Source organism: Trichosurus vulpecula, chromosome 4, assembly GCF_011100635.1.
Source record: "Trichosurus vulpecula isolate mTriVul1 chromosome 4, mTriVul1.pri, whole genome shotgun sequence".
Taxonomy (NCBI): Eukaryota; Metazoa; Chordata; class Mammalia; order Diprotodontia; family Phalangeridae; genus Trichosurus; species Trichosurus vulpecula.
Window position 1 is genome coordinate 193,915,579 of NC_050576.1, and position 19,787 is coordinate 193,935,365.

General features: G+C 43.6%; 1 protein-coding gene across 12 annotated transcripts in view; it reads left to right on the forward strand.

Moving 5' to 3' along the window:
• The window catches only part of MAPT (microtubule associated protein tau), a 168,963-nt gene that overhangs the window by 112,230 nt on the left and 36,946 nt on the right, over positions 1 to 19,787 (forward strand). For 7 of the 12 annotated variants that reach the window (XM_036754307.1, XM_036754306.1, XM_036754308.1 and 4 more), the window contains 2 exons: positions 5,123 to 5,252; positions 9,428 to 9,693. In XM_036754307.1, the coding sequence (XP_036610202.1) occupies positions 5,123 to 5,252; positions 9,428 to 9,693 (396 nt within the window). Of the gene's footprint in view, positions 1 to 1,907; positions 2,109 to 5,122; positions 5,253 to 9,427; positions 9,694 to 19,787 lie in introns of all 12 variants that reach the window. The other 5 variants (XM_036754305.1, XM_036754303.1, XM_036754298.1 and 2 more) reach the window with 1 other exon arrangement.

Genomic DNA, 19,787 nt, shown 5'->3' on the forward strand with positions numbered 1-19,787 from the left:
TGCCTTTGTTTTTATACTTATGGAACTGTTCTTGCCATGATTGAAGCAGGAGTGGAGAAAGTAGACAGAAGAGGTTACCCTAGGTTGGGGATTGGCCAGGGAGGTAGGGAAGGACTGGGGAGCTAGTTTTTCTAGAATACATGTGAGAGTGTCATTGAAATGATGACCATTAGGTTTAGTAGAAAAGAAAGTAAAGCCAGAAATGGACTGTGAGGCTGGAAGTCACTTAACCCTGTTTGACTCAGTTTCCTCATCTGTAAAATGAGCTGGAGAAGGAAATGGCAAATCACTCCAGTATCTTTGTCAAGAAAACCCCAAATGGAGTCACGAAAAATCAGGCACGACTGAAAATATTGCAGCAACAAAATCAAGATCTACGGGGTCAAGGCAGAGGTTGATATGCTCCTTGCTCTCCCACGATTCCTTCGTAGAAGTGAAAACAGTTTGAATGATGTCGGTGCTCCTGAGTGCAAGTGTGCTGATGAGTGGACAGAGAGGTAAAGGTCCCTGGAGTTGATAAGGTTGAACAACTAAGAGTCAGGGGTCATAGAGGATGAAAACGGGATGTGGTATTGACTGTGTGAGCCAAGTGCATGAGTCAGCAAAGATTGTGAGTGGGAGAGCACTGGTAGACAGTGGAGTCAAGAGCGGGGAAAGTCTAGTGTGAGCATGGTGTGGGCTTTGAAAGAGCATTGTTAGGAGGAGGTGGTAAAGAAATGGTTCGGAAGGAATCGTGGGAGAACCGCTCTGCCTTGACCCCGTAGATCTTGATTTTGTTAGTTGTTGCTGCATCATTTCCAGTCATGCCCGGTTTTTCATGACTCCATTTGGGGTTTTCTTGACAAAGATACTGGAGTGATTTGCCATTTCCTTCTCCAGCTCATTTTACAGATGAGGATACTGAGTCAAACAGGGTTAAGTGACTTGCCCAGGGCCACACAGCTAGTGGCTAAGGCCCGATTAGAACTCTTGTCTTCCTGACTCCAGGCCTGGCACTCTATCCACTGTGCCACCTAGTTTGCCTGTGGACCTAGGTACTTGCCTACATTTCTCAAAGATACTTAAAAGAGATCTCAGGTCCAAAATCAAATCTATGTGAAATGCTCGTTGTCTTTGAGTGCGAGTAGATTCTTGCCATAAGTAATAGTGGTGTAAGTTTGTGGGGTTTTTTTCAATATTAATTGAGACTATTTGGGTAATGCTAAGATTAGGTAGTTGATTTTGAAATTAACCATAACTTGAATTTTAGACGTGTGTGTGTGTGTGTGTGTGTGTGTGTGTGTGTGTGTTATGTACTTAAATAGGTTGTTGGGGCAAGTAAAGGCCTAAAGGATTATAGCACTGCCTGCCCCAGCCTTGAAAACATGTGAGCCTATGCATGCATAATGCACAAGTATCTTAAGCATCATATATCTGTAAAATGTCACAGCTGAAAGAAACCTCAGGGATTATTTGGTTCAACCCCCTCATTTTACATATGGGAAAACTGAGGCAGAATATCTTGCCCAAATCACACAGCAAGTTAATGGCAAAGCCAGGATCCGAACTCAGGTTTCCTGGTTCCAGCCCAGCATGTGTGCATGCCCCACTGCTGCTGCTGTGAGCCCATCTCTATAATGGCAGAGGGCATAAAATTAGCAAGCATGCATCATCAGCCTGTCACTGGAGATAGAGATATGTGAGGAGAATCCAGTAGCACCCTGAAGCTGTGTAAAGCACCAGACACATTCAAGATTCCCTCATTCTCTGTCTCTATCATGAACCCTCCCAGGCAGAACCCAAACCGAGCACCTGGTGATTGTTCTGAGCCACGTCACACCCTTTGACAACCTCCATCACTCATTTTGGTTTGCTTTCTTTTTATGTACTGATTTTGGTTCTGATTTTATTTTATGTTCACATTTAAGACATCCACACCTTCCTCTGCTCAAACCTTCCTGAAAGGTAGACCTACCATTAGCCCTAAACGACCCTCTCCTGTTAGCTCAGACCCTTCGATTACACCCTCCAGCCCAGCTGTGTCCTCAGTACCAGGTTCCTCTCCTAAACGCGTCTCTTCTGTCACATCCCATACTGGCAGTTCTGGAGCAAAAGCAATGAAACCCAAGGTAAGGAGGAGCCTGGCTTTGCATAGGGTCAAGCTATGCTGGTGGGTGTGGTTGGCTCATTGATCAACAATGCACTCTGATCCTTGGAAAACTACTGTGGGGCCTGTCCCTGTCACTTGTCCTACACAGCAGGATTAACCTGAGCTGAACCAGAGTCCCAACCCTGAGTAAGTCAAAGGAAGAGCAAGTTATATTAGAAGAGTCTTGAAGTTAGTGTTCAACATTAATTGGGGCCTTTATTTCATTTTATTTTTATTGGTTTTTTTGTCATTTCGCAGATAAGGAAGAATCAGGGAAAAAAATGAACTGAATAACCCAGTGTTTGATTAAAACCATGAACTTAAATTACTTGGAGAAGACCTGACAATTGCTAGGAAAACTGAAAAATAGGAAGAAATTAGGTTTAGACCAACATATTATACCATATACCACAGGGAACTTAAAATGGATATGTGATCTGAATGTTAAAGGTCATACCATGAAAAATTAGAAGAGGACCAAATACAGATACCTTTCATAACTATGGCTAAGAGTGAGAATTCTTAACTAATAAACAAGGCATAGAAGCAGTCATGAAAAAAATAAAATAAAGTTTACATGAAATTGAAAAGTTTTTGTAAGAACAAAATAAATGGGGTTAGTGTAATAAAGGGAAAGTGGTTAATTGAGAGAAAATGTATATATGAGATGTCTCTGATATCCAAGATCTATTAGGAACTCACAAGACCAAAACCATTCTTAAGTGGATAAGTAGTCAAAGAATTTGAAAAGCAGTTTTTAAAAGAATGGTAAGCCATGAAAAATTACATGAAAGATTGTTCCAGATCACTAATACTAAAAGACAAATACAAAAGAAAATAATGTTGAGATTTTGCTACACGTTTAGCAAATTGGCAAAAATGACAAAAGATGGGAATAGTCAGTGTTGGAGGGTTTGAAGAGAAACAAGATGATTTCTATGCTAATGTTGGGGCTATGAATTAGTCCAGACTTTCTCAAAAGCAATTTAAATTGTGCTATAAAAGTGACCAAAAGTGATGCAGAGATCCCACTGCTAGGCATATACCCCAAGAAGGTCAGATAGAGGAAGACAGGTCCCAAATACACCAAAATAGCCATTTTGCTGTCCAAAAATGCAGCACTTTTGTGGTATCAAATAACTGGAAACAGGTCAAATGCTAATTGATTAGGAAAAGTCTGAAAAAAAAATGATACATGAATGTAATGAAATATTACTGTACCAGAAGAAATAATGAATATAAAAACTTCAGAGAAGCATGGGAAGACATATGAATTGATGCAGAGTAAAGTAAACAAAAACCAGGAAAACAGTATATACAGGGACTTCCACAAAGTAAATTCAGTGAACAAACAAATGAAACTAAATGCTGCATAATTATACTAATGAAGCTTAGCCCTGGAGAAAAGTTTTTTAAAATGCCCCTTCCTCTGTTCTTCGCAGAGGTGAGGGACTGAGGGAATGGAATATCACTTATACTGTCAAATATGGTCCATATGTTAAAGGTCAGTTTTGCTAAACTATCTTTTCTCTCTCTTTTTGATCATTGTTATAAGCAATAGCTTACTGGGTGAGATTGGTAAGATATAGTCAAAAATAAAGGTTATATTTTTTAAAAGATGTCAATAAAACCAAGATTTTAAAAAGCTGTTTAGTTTTATTTAATCAGAATTATCCATTTTATCTCCTAGGATCACCTCTGCCTCTTTTGTGATATGACCTTTTATATTTATGTGTCCATTTGGAGCTTTAGGAATATGTAGGATAAAATGTTGGTCTAAACTTAATTTCTTCCAAACTGCTTTCTAGTTTTCTCAATAGTTTTTTTTTCAAATAGAGAGCCCTTAGCCCATTATTTGGTATCCTTCAATATGAATGCTTGCTGCTGTATCTTATTCTGAGTCTTCACCTCATCTGTTCCATTCAAATTTTTCCCTGTTTTTTAAACTAGTACTAAATAACCTTGATTATTGCTTTATAGCATAGCTTGAAATAAAGTAAGGCTGCATCCCCTTCTACCTCTGCTTTTTTTAAATCTCCCTTGAGATTTTTTTGTCTCTATGGATGATTTCTTTTTTGGTCTAGTTCTGTAAAGTAACCCTGTGGTAGTTTGATTGGCATGGCACTAAATCTGTAGATTTTATATTTATATAAATAGTATCATCATTTTTTTATTATTTTGGCATAGCAGTTGAGTTACATAGCTCTCATTCTTTTGTGTAAGACACATCCGGCAGAGCCCATTCATTCTGAAGCCATCCAATCATCCTTCACTAATGTTATTTACTTTTTGTTTGTATGTTATGGCTTAATCATTAGAAAATTAGTAGACTCCGCATAGATTGCTGCTTTCCCTTGCAACCTTTTCATTTGTTTACTTACTCAGTAATTTCTGTACTCATAAAAGACTCTCAGCATATCACAAAGGTAGCTTAAAAAACCCAAAGAGTTGGGACAGGAGCAAAATTCAGCAAATGGTGTTGGATATACTGAAACTGACTAGATCATTAGCTGTTCACTTTAGAATGGAAGCATCTACTTGAGCCCAATGTACTCCTAAAAGAAATAAATAAGCTGGTTGATTTTTCTAGCCCAGTGAAATTGACATCAGATAAAACTATTTTAGGTAACTGTGTATGGAAGATTGTAAGGCTTCTTATTACTAACCAGTGTAACAGTCCCAATGGGGAAATTTCAGAGGCTTGGTCAAGATCAGTAACGATGATATTAACTCACTTTATGGGACTTGGCACATTTGACACTTGAATAAGAGTCATTAGTTGTAGGGACCAGGTAAAAACCAAAGCATCATTGGTTTCACCTTTGTCATGGATGACCCCCAAATTTGGATTCTGATTTGAGAAAGGGATAGATGTAGAAGGCGATAGAATTGAAAATTTGACGTAGAGGTTTGTAGAGAAGCACAAGAGGAAATCCTGCTGGATTTCAGAGATGTTTATATGCAATAACCTTTCCATTCTGATTTGGTTCACAGGGGGCGGAGACTAAAAGCGGAATCAAAATGGCCACTCCCAGGGCAGGGGCACCTTCCGGTCAGAAAGGATCTGCCAACGCTACCAGAATTCCGGCGAAAACATCAGCCCCAAAGACACCTCCGAGTGCTGGTAGGAAAAAATGCCTTAGCATTGAGCCACAAACATACCAAAGGCCTCACTAGACATAAGGCCAGCTTCTTGGGACAATATGGTGGAGAGCAGCCAGTCTTCTGCCCCTCAGAATAACCCTTGGGAGCATTCTCCGGAACAGACCATGGGTGACTTTTGTTGTTGTTGTACATATACTTAGTTCAGAGGAGAGAGATTCTCTTTGGGGCCAGAATGGCAAGCAGTTACCCATCACTGGGCATAATAGAGCAACAAGGCTTCTAGGCAGTTTGGCTGACTGGAAGAGTTTATACAACCTCTTACAGGTGCACACAGGTGAAAGCCAGGCTTCTCAGACTGGCAGTTTTTGTACAGGCATTCAACAACTATTTACTAAGTGAAGGTTATTTTTGGAGCGCTGTGCTAGGTTAAGACATGGAGCTCACAGTCTAGCAATGGCCCTGGTGATATACATATAGATCTATTATAAATGTACAATTAAGAGAGAGTATAGCATATTGGATAGACCTGGGTTCGAATCCCTACCTGTGACAAATACCAGCAAGTTGCTGAACCTATCGGTGTCCAAGGCAAGTCTATAAAAACACAAGTCACAGACCAGTTATGCATCTGCATTAACTGCTGAAGGAAATTTCCACACCAGCAATTCCTCCCATCTGTGAAATCACAGATCCAGTCCCAAAAATAAACAATCACTGCAATGCCAAAACAAACATAAGAGTATGAGGTACAAAATGAAAGGGCAAAAGGAAAAGAGATCATTCCCAAACTTTAAAACAAAACTGAGGGACACCTGGTGAAAAGTCAGAGTTTGGAGGAGGCCAGCCACTGAATTGTAGAATATGTAGAAGAGGAGTAAAGTTTAAGAAGGCTGGAAAGGGAGGAAGGGGGCAGTTGTGAAGGGCTTGGAAAATGCCAAATGAGGGTTTTTATATTTGATCCTAGAGATAGTAACTGGAGGTAATTAAGCTGGGGGCGGGGTAGAGGTGACATGGGCAGATCTGAACCCAGCTCGTCCAATGCCACCACTTCTACTTTTCCTGCCTGTAGCATGATGCCTGCCTTTTAATTCAGGCAGGGTTTTGCTCAGGATCTGTATGGTGAGACCACACACAGAACGTGGGTTCTCCTTAGACTGAGCTGGATGGGCTTGTGCCTGTGTTGTGGTTTGGAGAAGTCTCCCATGCCAAGGCTTTCTCCCCCTCCACTTCTGGGCAGAACTCTGGCCAAAAGGTCATCGTTTCCAGCTTGGGGCAGAGATCCCCACTCGGCCAGGACTCCTCAGCTAATGTCCTTGTCCATGGATTCTGCAATCGGAGAACAAGGGAGTGTCTGACTCACCATGCTGCTGGGCTAGACTGCAGGTGCGTCCTGATTTTATGAAAACACAGCATAGATGAAAGTTCAAACTTTAAAACGAAACAACAATTTGAAAAAAGTTAGGTGCCAGTTTTCACTTTATAAATGAATTCATTGCCTAGGGCCCTTTAAATGAGCTGCTCCAATTCTACACACTCTCACACACACAGTGTAGCCCAGGGTGTTCTTAGTTTGTAGACTATTAACTAATTGGTGGAGAATTGGGACTGGAGGAGTAAAGAGGAAAACTGAAAACAGTCGTGTGTGCCAGCAGGATCATATTTGTAATTAACCAAGGGTTGGTGATCCCTGACTCTTCATGAATACAACTATTGTACAAAGGAAGGCAAACTTTGAGATGCCACAGGCTCAGGTGGCAGTGGCTGTCCTTGCATAGAGAGTAATGGGTCATTCTTTCCTAGGCTGACCCCTTTCCTTTCTACAGTTTCCAAGGCATGGCCCAACCCTGAAGACAGGCTTGGATGAATCCATTAAATAATCCCTTCATCCCATGGCCAAGCACTTGCTGTACTATGCCGGACTGTCTCCTCACCCTCTGCCCTAGCTGTTGGGTCAGCTCTCTGGCCAAGGGCTGTCCTTGCTTGGACTTTAAAAAAATGACCTCATAATTAGTGAATTCTGTGAATTACTGAATTCTAGAGATTCCCTGGGGGTGGGAGGAGGGAAAGGTTGGCATGGAGTCCATTCTAAATGAATCTGGACATCAGGTTGACAGTAGCCAAATACTTCGCAGGCCCCTATGAAGAGGCAGCTGGTGGTACAGTGGATAGAGCACCGGACCTGGAGTCAGGAAGACCTGAGTTCAAATTCAACCTCAGGCCCTTACTGGCTTTGTGAGCCTGAGCAAGACACTTAACCGGCTTCAGTTTCCTCAACTGGAAAGGGCAGGGGGAGGGGTGAGGAGAGAGATAATATTAGCATGTACTTCCTAGGGTTGTTGTGAGGATCAGATGAGGTTTTATATATGTGTATATGTATATATGTGTGTGTATGTATGTATGTGTATTACTTAGCACAGTGCCTGGCACGTAGTAAATGCTTAATAGATACCCCTTCCCAGTTCCCCTCTTCCCCTTTCAGTCAGGCCTAAAGGGAGGTTCTGCAAGAGGAAATCCCATCCTAGGCTATCTTTGTGGGCAGGGGGGGAGCAGGAGAGGGGAAAGGAGGAGAAAGGAAATAAAGAGGAAGGAAAGTGGGCATCCCATGACTTCACTGCTTCCAAGGGTGCAGAAGTGGAAGGGAACCAGCATTTATTAAGCACCTACTATATGCTGGCCACTGTGCTAAGAGCTTTACAACTGTTATTTCAATTGCTGGATAGAGAACATTCCAGGCTGCAGAGGAGGGGAAAGCGACTGCTCTCATTCTTTTCTAAACCCTGCTACCAAACTGCTTGGGTGGCTAGGTGGCTCAGCGGATAGAGCATGGGGCCTGGAATCAGGAAGACCTGAATTCAAATCTAGCCTCAGACACTTGGTGCTAGCTGTGTGACCCTGGGCAAGTCATTTCACCCAGTTTGCCTCAGTTTCCTCATCATTTGTAAAATGGGCCAGAGAAGGAAATGGCAAACCACTCCAGCATCTTGGCCAAAAAAAAAAAACCCCAAATAGTAGGGTCACTAAGAGTCAGGTGTGACTGAAATGACCAAATACCAGCAACAAACCACTTCTAAGAAGGCCAAAAAGAGAGAATGATTACTCTTCTAAAAAGGCTCGCTAGCCTGGCTCTAAGAATTAAGATGGAGCCTTGGAGCCTAGCATTCCTGGTTTAGGCACTGTCTAGTCCAACGCCCTCATTGTAGAGATGTGAAACCAAGGCCCAGAGATGGGGAGGAGTTTCTCCATGGTCACACAGCCGGTCAGTGGTAGAGCTAGAACTAAAACCCAGGTCTCCTGACTCCCAGGCCCAGGGTTTTTCCTAGCATACCGCAGGGTAAAACGAAAATTATTATCAAAGCATTAATACAAACTGACACAAAATAGACCTAAATTAAATTTCATAGTATGTAGAGCCAGGCGCTTATAGGGCAGCTAGGGGGTGCCATAGTGTACAGATTGCTGGACCTGGAGTCAGGAAGACTCACCTTCCTGAGTTCAAATCTGGCCTCAGATGCTTACTGGCTGTGTGACCCTGGGCAAGTCACTTCACCCTGTTTGCCTCAGTTTCCTCATCTGTAAAATGGGCCGGAGAAGGAAATGACAAACCACTCTAGGATCTGTGCCAAGAAAACCCAAAAAGGGTAATGAAGAGTCAGGCACAACTGAAAAACAACTAAAACAAAGCCATCACTCCAGCCTCCTCTGATTGCAGATAAGAAAATCAAGGCTGGGATTGGTGAGGGGATTTGCCCCAGATCTCATAGCCAAGGAGGGATTTGAATCCAGGAGGTGTGTCTCTAAATCCATTGTTCCTTCCACTATACTATGATGCCTCACCTTGTTTCAAATAAGCTTATTCTAAATAGTTTTCATCACCTATAAGGTAGAGTCATTTCTGCTTGACCCAGCCCCTGTCTTCTTGTAACCAGGCTCAGCTGGTTTCAGGTGATGGGGCCAGTAGCTAGGTTGGGATTGTTCCTCAGGTGAGTAGAAGTGCACTCATATGACTTCCTCAGACAAACAGGAACACTCACAAATGCACATTAGATTTGCTGGCATTTACTACATCTTGTACGGCCTAACTGTCCCAAGCGTGGGAGGGAACTATCCCAGGCGGTGCATTGGAGACAGTCGTTGGGTGCTGTTAATATCGAAAGGTTGTAAGTCAACCAACGCACTTCTTTCTCCCCTTCTTAGGGGAATCTACAAAGTCTGGAGACCGAAGCGGCTACAGCAGCCCGGGTTCCCCAGGGACTCCTGGCAGCCGGTCCCGTACACCCTCTCTGCCCACACCCCCCGCCAGGGAGCCGAAAAAGGTGGCGGTGGTCCGTACACCACCCAAGTCCCCATCTTCAGCCAAGAGTCGCCTTCAGACTTCCACAGTCCCCATGCCAGACTTGAAAAATGTCAGGTCCAAGATTGGGTCCACTGAAAACTTAAAGCATCAGCCAGGAGGTGGAAAGGTAAGAAACACAGCGCATTTCTCTTGAGTAGTTGTCCAGGCCCCATTGGAAGAATGGACTTTCAGGGTCATCACTAGTACTCTTTTAACATGGAGAAGTGATGGGCACGGGACTTTCTCAGCCAACCACAGGCCTGGCAACTTCAAAGTTGGCTTTTCCCTTTTTGTCTGCTAGGTTCCAGTACTGTTCCCAAGACTTTCTTCTCTGATTGCCTGAATTACCGTTATAACCATTTCAGTGATGCACAGCCAGGAAAGTGGGTTGAGTTACGTTATCGTGAAATTTCCTGATACCCTCTAGGAAGGGCTGTGGGTAACACTGATAAGTTGAGTGCTATTATCCACAAGGAGTAATGATTGCATTGTCCTTAGAGGGCCCACTGAGACTTTTGCTAGTATTATCATTTTGATGTTCTAAGAGAAACCAGCACTTTATCTTTGGTTCCCTCTAAATCAGGAGGTTCATAGTGTGTGATGGTCTACAGGAGTTCCTCAGCTTGTCTGGGAGATGGTCTTCTATTCATAATGTGATAGTTTTGTTCCTGGCACGAACTAATGATTGACTTACCAGTAGTTGTGTTCGAACCCAGACGTTACCTCACTATTGTATCATCTAAAACAGCACCGTTCTCCTTCTGCGTTTTGGTGAGTTCTGGAATGGTGAGTTTTTTGTGCAGAGGTCAGCTGGGTAAGTCGATCCCTAAGGAGCTGAACCCCAGCCCTGATGCTCACATAGCCGTGTGACCACCACGGTCAAGTGTCCATGCCTCTCTGACCCCTGGTTTCCTCTTTTCCTCTTGCCTACCTCACAGAGTTGTTGTGAGGAAAGCTTTTTGCAAAAACTTCAGGGCACTGGAGGAATGTGAGTCATTTCTATTATAATTCTGCTGGTTGGATTTTAGGCCAAAGAGGGAAAAGAGAAGGTTGGAGGTAGAACTAGTGGTCTAGGTTGGGCATTCCAGGGTGGTTTTGCCTGCCTGGATGTGGGTAAAAGCATCTCTATCAGAGGAGAGTTGGGAATTAGAATGACATCTGCCCAAGCCTGGGCTCAGTCACACGGGTTTGGACTAGACCTAGTTACCAGCCAGCCAACTTCTAGACCAGTCAATGAGTAAGACATTTAGAGAAACGGTGAGCCCACGATGCTTTATGCTCAGGAGGCTCTTGATTAAGTCTGGGCTTCATCACCTACACCTGTGTGCCCAATCCAATTTCCCAAAGGGACTTTCTTCATCTTGTTCAGAGATGTTTATGTTAGCCCCAGGTCACACAATTCATCTCTGATCAGATAGAATTTCTGATTGTGTCAGTGTTTTCTCTGTGACCCTCAACTTTTATCCCCTGCATAGTCACACTAGCCTTCTAATTATTGGTCAAGAAGATCACCTGACAGAACCATATGGCTTGACAGCAGGCAGCCCCTGAAGGAGCAGGCCTCTCGGTCCCATTCATCTCAGCCTTTTGGGCTCGAGGAGGATTTCCTGCCTTGCTCAGAGCTGTTTTAAAAGATTAGAGATCTTCAGTTTTATTGAAAGTTATTCCTATGCTATTGAGTTATTGCCTCTCTAGTAACAAGGATCGAGATTCTCAGAGCTTCTTATCCTGAGGCCTATATTTGACTTTCTCCCAGCCTCTGAAAAATTGGGTGATTTCCTTTATCTCACAGAGAAGAAGGAAGATGGGCCCCAAAGCTCGTGAGGCCTCTGGGTGGGACAGTGGATTGAATGCTGGACTGGGAGCCAGGAAGATCTGAGCTGGAATCCTGTCTCAGACACTTCCTACCTCCGTGACCCTAGCTTAAGTCCCTTAACCTCTCTTTCAGCCTCAGTAATAAGGGTAATAGCACTACCTCACAGGGTTGTTGTGAGGATCGAATAAGAGAATATATGGAGAGTGTATTGATTGGTCCTGGATGCTCCTCGAGCTACCATTTCCCATGTTTCTCTGAAGCTCCCTCAATGTTGCCACCGGAATTCCCTCCTCAGAATCCTCTTAGGCTTCCGCTTCTATCTCACTCCCAAGGTTTTATCACTTATGTTGATGTAATTAAGCAAAAACAAAGCCTCTCCTATTACCCCCACACCTCCCATTAGAAAAAAGTACCTCTGTATTCCTTTTTCTTTCCTATTGAGAATACTACTGTACTTACTGATGACGATGATGATGATAAGGATGATGATGCTAAGGAGGAGGAAGATGGAGGAGGAAACAGTAGCAACCAGTCCCCTGATTCTCAGAGCAGGGGAAATAGGAAAGGTCTCTGGGGCTTGTGCATGGAGAGGCTCCACACAAATACATCCTTGCCTCCCTGACACACTGTAACACTGCCTCCCCCAAACACCTTTGGAGCATGGGCCTGTTGTCGGATCTTGCCAGGCAGGAACCAGAGAATCATGTGGGAATGATAATAAAAAACACTTTCAAGCTTCTCCTCAGTTACCCCTGTTGCCCCAAATTCCCTGGCCTTAATTAAAATGAAAAGGCACCCTTCTTTATTACAGTGCTTTCCCTGTCTCTGTTTTAGCTTTTGGTTTTTTTATTGGAAACAAATGCTCTGCACTGGGTTCCTTCTCTCCTTGTCCAGTCTCTGGCCCTTGTTGATACATCAGGCAGAAACAAGTTGACCCAGTTCGTGGTCAAGACCAGACACAACCCTAAGAGCTTCATTGCCAAAGAACTCTGGCAGCTCAGTGGAGACTCCTGTGGGATGGAGTGTTTTGGTCCTTATCATTCTGATCGCTGGCTCTTCAAATTTCAAAGTGTGAAAATCCGTCTCAGAAGTCCCGGGAGTCCTAACTCTTCGAGTACTACCCAGGTACCAGGCTGCACCCACTTCCCTCAAATATGCACCTGCCTTCCCTTCTGAATGGTATTGACAAGAGCTTTTGTTTCTGGTCAGCCCACAGAATTTTTCCTTACAGACCTCGGGTATCTTAGAGGCCGACTTAGAAGATCTGGCCAACATTCGCTAATTCTCTCACCCGCCATCAGCTAAGAGCAGCTGCGTGGCCTCTGAAGCCACAAAAGGAAACAGACCTTGCGTTGGCCACCCTCGTGGAAGGAGTGGGGCCAAGTTCTCCCACTGAGAGCTTTCTTCTGCAGTCCCAGCTGCCAGCCTGTGGATGGCAGGCTTGGGCTTAGTGCTGACAGAGTGATAGAAAATCCTGAAAAGAAAGTATCTCCAGAGTGAAGAACAATTCCATCTCCTTATGGCATCTGGATTCTCTGGACGCATTGCACCTGGGAGATGGAGCGTGTTGTGTGTGGTTACCACCTGAAGGGTTAAAGGAGGACACAGAAGGGAATGGTTTCTGAACTGATAGTTGAAGAAAGACTGATGATTTTTCTCCTCCATGTTAGTCTAAAACCTTCAGATGAGGATAATTTAAAAATGCTTTCTTAATATTTCTTAAAGGGGGGTGGAGGGTTAAATCCTTTCATAATATGAACATCCTGAAGGCAGAATCAGGATTCCACCTATTTTTCCAAAGGAATAATTAACTAGTCATTCCCAGCTCTAAGGCAGACGATAGGAAGTCTGAGATGGGTAGTAACATGTATACTGTGGCTGCCTCTCCCAGAGTCAGGCAGACTACATCTCCGCCGTCGAGGTTCTAGTGGGTATTCTGAGGAATTAGGCTGGCTTCTTCTCTATTGCCATTGGCTTCAGCCCCCGTGAGTGTTCTCCCCCTGCCCCCTTGTTAGGGACCAGTAACTAGCACCCATTCCATTTAACCACTTAACCATCTGATAGCTTTATCATAGAGATATTCTCTTCAAAGATAAAGCAAGAACATTTATATAAGCATTTCCCTCAATACCTCTGGGCATACTCTCCCCTAAGCCACCTTGGTCTCTAAGGACAGTAGGCTCAGAATTTACTTCTGTCTGTATATTGAAGTGGTCTTGTCAAGTTCGTGTCCAAAGGTGACATCCCTGCCAGATGAGTCAGCTTTCCCTAGCATGGGTCCAAAACATTGCTCCTTGTTTCTTAGGGGATCAGTGTTGTACTGGCTGAAAAAAAAACTGGCCTGGGACACCCAGCATGTCCTCCAAACCTCAGTGTCGTAAAGGGTTCTCTCCTTCTACTTGCAACAGAAAAGGACAGATGAAAAAGCAAAGGAGTGGGGCCATATGGCCTCAGAGAGGGACAAGTCCCAAAGGCCTTTCTCCCTTTAGACCGTGTTGTCCCACATGTGTTTAGTCATTGAATGAAGAGAGTCTAAGAGGAAGTAGTCAAAAGGGACAGGCCTAGCTAGGGAGTCTCCTCTCCACCATGTCATTAGCTGAATGGAAGCAGTTACAGAATGTCCACACAGCGTCAGAGTCCCTTCCCTTACCCAGAAACAAGCTCCGTAAATATCCTCCACATGGAGAGGAGACAGAGGCCAAAAGAGCTGAGGGGTCATGTGCCAGACCCCCCTGTGACAGATTTATCAATTTTCACCAACAGCTTGTCCAGGCCAAATCAATTCACAGATACCACAATCGTTTAGCAGAATATGCAGATGACAGATCTCTAGCTGGTGGTTAATGAAAAGTTAGGGATGGGGTGATGTCAGAAGAGAGGGCGGATTTAAAGTCGGAAGACGTGGGCCTGAATCTTGCCATTGACTGCCCAAGTGACCTCAGGCAGTCATTTAATGTTTCTGGGCATCAGTTTCCTCATCTGAAAGATGACTAGTTTTGGTAAGAAGGAGAAATGCTTCTAGAGGCAGCTGGAGTGCTGGGCCTGGAGTCTTGAAGAACTGAGTTCAAATCCAGCCTCAGTTCCTAGCTGTGTGACCTTGGGCAAGTTGCTTAGCCTCTGTCTGCCTCTCCTGTAAAGTGGTGATCATAATAGCACTTACCTCAAAGGGTTATTGTGAGGATTAAATGAGATGCTGTTTGTAAAAGCACTTAGCATGGTGCCTGGCACATCGCAGATGCTTAATAAATGCTTAGTCCTTTCCCAGAAAGGAGGAAAGGAAGGTGAAATGGACAAAGATAACAGGAACATTGTAATGGGGAGGAGGAAAGTGGAAGGAACTAACTTTGGGTAGCTTTGATATTCTTAGTAATGTAGGAGGGGAAGTCATCTATCAAGAGTGAAAAGCAGAGGGATGGAATCTGGGGAATGGAAGAGTTAGAGAAGGTTTGGAGCAGCCTTTAAAGGGGAATGTGATGGGAAGTCAACAAGAATTCCTGTGACTGTAGTCAAGACAGATTATGATGGACAAGCCAAGATGCTGCTAGAATTAATTAAATTTTAATTAAAAGTAAATGATTCTATTAGTTAATAAAACTAAACTCATAATTTTCAGCATTGCAGATTTTCAGCATCACTGGATAGCTTTGAAGACTATCCAGTTGAGGATGGGTAGCATGAATCTGTGGTGGAGCCATTTGAAATAGTCCTGTTAGTTATTCCAGCCATGCTCAGCAGCCCAGGGGTGGGAATAGAGAATGAGCATGGTGGAGGTAACTCAGGGTTGGAGATTGGGCTGGTTGGCGTGATGGATGTCAGTGGGGCTAGGGAATCTAGGGTGTTGGCTGGAATGTTATTGAAATGGCTGATCATAGAGTAAAATGAGGCGAGGAGGCAGGCGAAGACAGGAAGGGCTTGAAGGAGAATATGGAAAGGAAGTCTTGAGAAGGCAAAGAAAAGGTTGGAGGAAGGAAGAGAGGCAGAGAGCAGTAAGGAGGTTGTGGGGTCTAGAAGGGAATCTCAGAGTTCCAGACATGGGAGGTAGAACAGATGATGTCCAAGGAGTGTCTGCACTGAGTGGCGGCTGGAGTGGAATAAAGACGAAGGCCTTTAGAGTTGAAGAGTTTGAGTCATTTTCGAGCCATAACTCTTATGTATTAGTATTAGCTAATTTGTGAACATGGATGCTAGTCACCAACAAGGATGCCAGGGAGAGAAGAAGAAGAATGTGACTTCACAATAGTGTGTCTGGAAAATGAAAAGACCTTCAGAAGACTTTTGAATTATTAACAGAGATCAGAGGCTGCAGCATATTTTAATGGAGGAACAGATTAAGAAATAGATTAATGTCTTATTCATATTCGTCATCAATGAACAGATTAAAGACATGAGTCAGCAAAAAAAGATAGGCACATGGAAAAATCAAGGGATACCTGAAGTTACCAATGTGTGCCCTATTGGTGTCCTCATGTGACAGAATGAAGCAGTTTACTACTCATTAGACCTTTTGTAGTCGACCAGTGAGAGGAACTAGACAGGAGCTGCACAGGAGGGGCAGGCATGAGGTAGGCTGCAGTCTGTACCTTTGGAGGGAATATCTATCCACAAGAGAAGATGAGATCCATTTGAGGTTATTCTGAGTATTTGGTTGCAATATCCTAGCAACCCACAAGATGGTGATGGTACTTCATGAAAGTTTCTCTCTATGGGTGTGTCTGCATCTTCTCCATATCTTTTTCTGTTCTCTCTTTGTCCATTTGTGTCTCTTTGTCTTTCTCTTCCCCTATCAACTTCCTTTTCTCTCCCTTCTTTAATTCACTAAAATATTAAGCCAAGTTATAGTTTTCATGATTAATTTATTAATCAAAGTTTTTCCCCCTGGCTATAATTAAAAAAAAAAAACAAGAGAGATGAGCAGGACATTTTGTGTCCTTTTCTCCAAAAGAAATTAATTAAAGCTGTTTGCTTGAGGTGTTGGCTTTTTGGGAGTTTGGGGAGGAGTTAATACTTGGGTATCCCCAAGATGATTGGGTTTTTTTAATGGATCAACTGCCCTAGTTTAAAAAAAATACTTCTAACCAATGCTTTGATAAAACTCAGTTATATATGTTTACTCCCATCCCCCTTACCTCTCTTCTCCTTCTCTGCCCTGGTCCTCTACCCTCTGGTAGCTATGAACAGCTCCATTGGAAAGACAGGGCAGTCATCAAAATGCCAGGTGATAGTAGGAGAAAGAGGTAGGACAGTAGCCTATCCCTCACAAGGACCAGAGGCTCAGAGCTTTGGCTTTTTAGAGCCTCTGATTATACTTCACTTTGTATGAGAGTTTAAGTTCCTAAATATATAAATTGAGTTTTCAGTTACTTATTTTCAGGGCATCCAGGGAAGTTTCTGTTTAAAGGAACCCTGCTGGGAATCCTTTTAAAAAGTAAATAATATTTTGATAAAAGCTAAGTTGGTAGCTCTTAGCAAATTGGGGTTTTGTCTGATGAGTTGGCCTAAATTAAGGTGCAATTGTGGTAGGAGAAAGGTCTCTTTTCTGTTTCAGCTTTAGTTCCAAGAATAACCTCCCCCTGTTGGGTCACTTTGCTGCTGAGAATGTCTTTGGTTTTGATAGGACAAGATTTTGGCAGGTAACATTGACTGGCTATGTCGAGGATGAGTTGTTTCATGCCCTACTCTCTGTGAGGCCATTTTGGGTTTTCTTGGCAGAGATCCTAGAGTGGTTTGCCATTTTCCTTCTCCAATTTATTTGACAGATGAGGAAATTGAGGCAAACCCACAGTCACACAGCTAATAAGTGTCTGGGGCAGAATTTGAACTCAGGTCCTCCTGACGCCAGACCCAGTGCTCTATCCACCGAGCTGCCTAGCTGCCCTTGACTGGCTGTAGTTTTTACTAAAGCCACACATGAACATATGCACAGTTGTAGAAGCTTAACCTAACTTCCTAGCCTGTGACCTTGCTGTCAAATGGTTTTGAAAATCATTAATAGCATCAGAGGTGGCAACACATTACTAATGGGATTGTGAAAGATGGGCAGATTAAAGAAATGCAGAACAAAAAAGATGGGCACATGGAGAGAGCTAGGGATAACTGAGGTTATCAAGCCGTATTGAGAAAGCGAAGCAGTCTGCTGCTGGTTGGACCTTCTGTGGTCAGAGGGACTGGACAAGAGCTGGCAAGGAGATATAACACCCCTGGGCTGTATGGGGTCAGGATGAGAGCGCAGGCGGGAAGAGGGGTCATGATTCTAGCTGTAGCAATCATATACATAGAGCACTAGTTCTGGAAATACCTAGATCAGCCTGACACGTGCTTTACCTCCTCATTTCATGGTTCCCCCTATCCCTGTGTCTCTCCTGCTCCCAAGCTGGAGAGTCTCCCTTAACAAATGAGCATTCTTAGCGGGGTGCAAGATTATATGGGAAAGTCTAGCCCAGGCTAAAGCCCTGGGAGATCTGGGCTGAGAGCTAAACCAAGGAAACAAAATCCAGACCAGGGACCAGAAGCGAGGCTTTGTCAGTGGGGGTGGGAGAGGGGGTGGGGAATTGTGGGGACAGGCTGGGCTAGGGATAGCTGGAATTCCAAGTCTGGACAGATCCACTGGGGAAAGACAGGCCATTTCAGCAGCAGATGTTATCACAAAATCTAAGCAAGCAGCTAGTGAGCATCAGGCAATTCTCACACTGCACACAGATGGATATCTTGACAGGTGGACTTCAGTTAGGCCAGCCACGAGTAAGCAAAAACCTAAACAGGCAAGCAATCATAGTACCATGGAATCTAAAAGTTGGAAAGGACCTCAGAAGTTATGCAGTCCAGCCCACACACCTGAGCAGGAATTCCCTTCATAACATCCTTGACAAGTTAGTCATCGAGCTTCCCCTGGAAAATCTCCAGTGATAAAGGAACTCACTTGCTCCCAAGGTAAGACCATTCTGCATTTGGAGAGCTTATTCCAGCATGAAAATTCCTTAAGCTTAAGACTTCGTTTTCTCTGATTCATTTGTTGCTCTACTTTATTCCCTCTGTAAATTCAGAAGTCTATTTTTAAAACTGACATGCCTGTCACTTATAAATAAAAATTCAGTCCCACGTTAAAGATTTTTTTTTCATCTAGAATACCTTAAAGTCTGAGGGTGGCATAAATAGGAAGATCTGGTAGGAAGATAATAAGCGCTGAAATAGGAGCCAGGAGCCAGTTCAAATCCTTGCTCTGTAAACTCACTGTATGTATGACCTTGTACCTAAAATGGAGGTGGTTGGAGTAAGTGGTCTCTCAGAGCACTTGTAACAGTCAGTGAATCTAGAATCAGCTACTCGACTAACTTCAAAAGTGAGTACGTGAACATCTGTTCTTGAGAATTCTTACTGCAATCCTGTATTGATGTTACTATAGACCTCCTAATGGTTAAGGTTATCAAAAACAGAATAATGGGCTACTTTGGAAGGTAGTGGTTCCCACACCCTGCTTCCCTGCCCAGGAGAAGTCTTTAAGTAAAGACTGCATGAGAAAATGTCAGGTATGTTGTGGTTGCTGTCGCTGTTGTCGGTGTCGTAATTGTATGGGTGGAGGAAGAAAACGGTCTTGTTTCAGGCCTGGATTGGACAAGATTGCCACTGTGGATCTGTGCTCTGTGATTCTGTAATTTGACACTAGCCAAGAGTAAGGAGCTGGGTTTTAATTTGGGTGTGTTAAGGAATACTATTTTTGTAGCAGAAGTATGTCAGTCTGCTCAGTTTGGTTAGGTAAAGAAAGAGACAGACGTATTGAGGATAGGTCCAGAAGCTGCGTGTTGTAGTGAGAGACACAAGACCCAGGGTGAAAGCAAGAAAATCTGGGTCCAGGTAGCTTCTCTCCAGCCCCATGGCCTTGGGCAAGCCATTCATTCTCCCTTCGTCTTTCACGTGAAGGGGGTAGACTAGATAATGTCCAAGCTCCCAAGACCATTCTGATATTCTGTGATTCCATGATAGAATTAGTTCGGTAAGAACATATGGTTGCTGTTGGTCAGTCGTTCACTTGTGTCTGACCCTTTGTGACCCCATGGACCATAACACGGCCAGTACTGCCTGTGGGGTTTTCTTGGCAGAAATCCTGGAGTGGTTTGCCATCTCCTTCTCCAAAACACATGGCTATTGCTCCTCAACAATCAGTCCAGTTTGAGGCTATAGTAAAAGCTCCATTTTGTGTCCTTATGTTGCAGACTGGTTTCTTTTCAGCGTTGAACCAGAGAGGTTGATGGGTTCAGGGGGCACAATGAGACATATTTTTTGGACATGGCCAAGGCAGGAATTTGTTCTGCTTGACCATGTATATTTGTTACAAGAGTTCACCCCTTTTTTTTTCTTTTCTAATAGTGGGGGGAGAGAAAATAAATTTGTGTTAAGTTAAAAAAAATTAA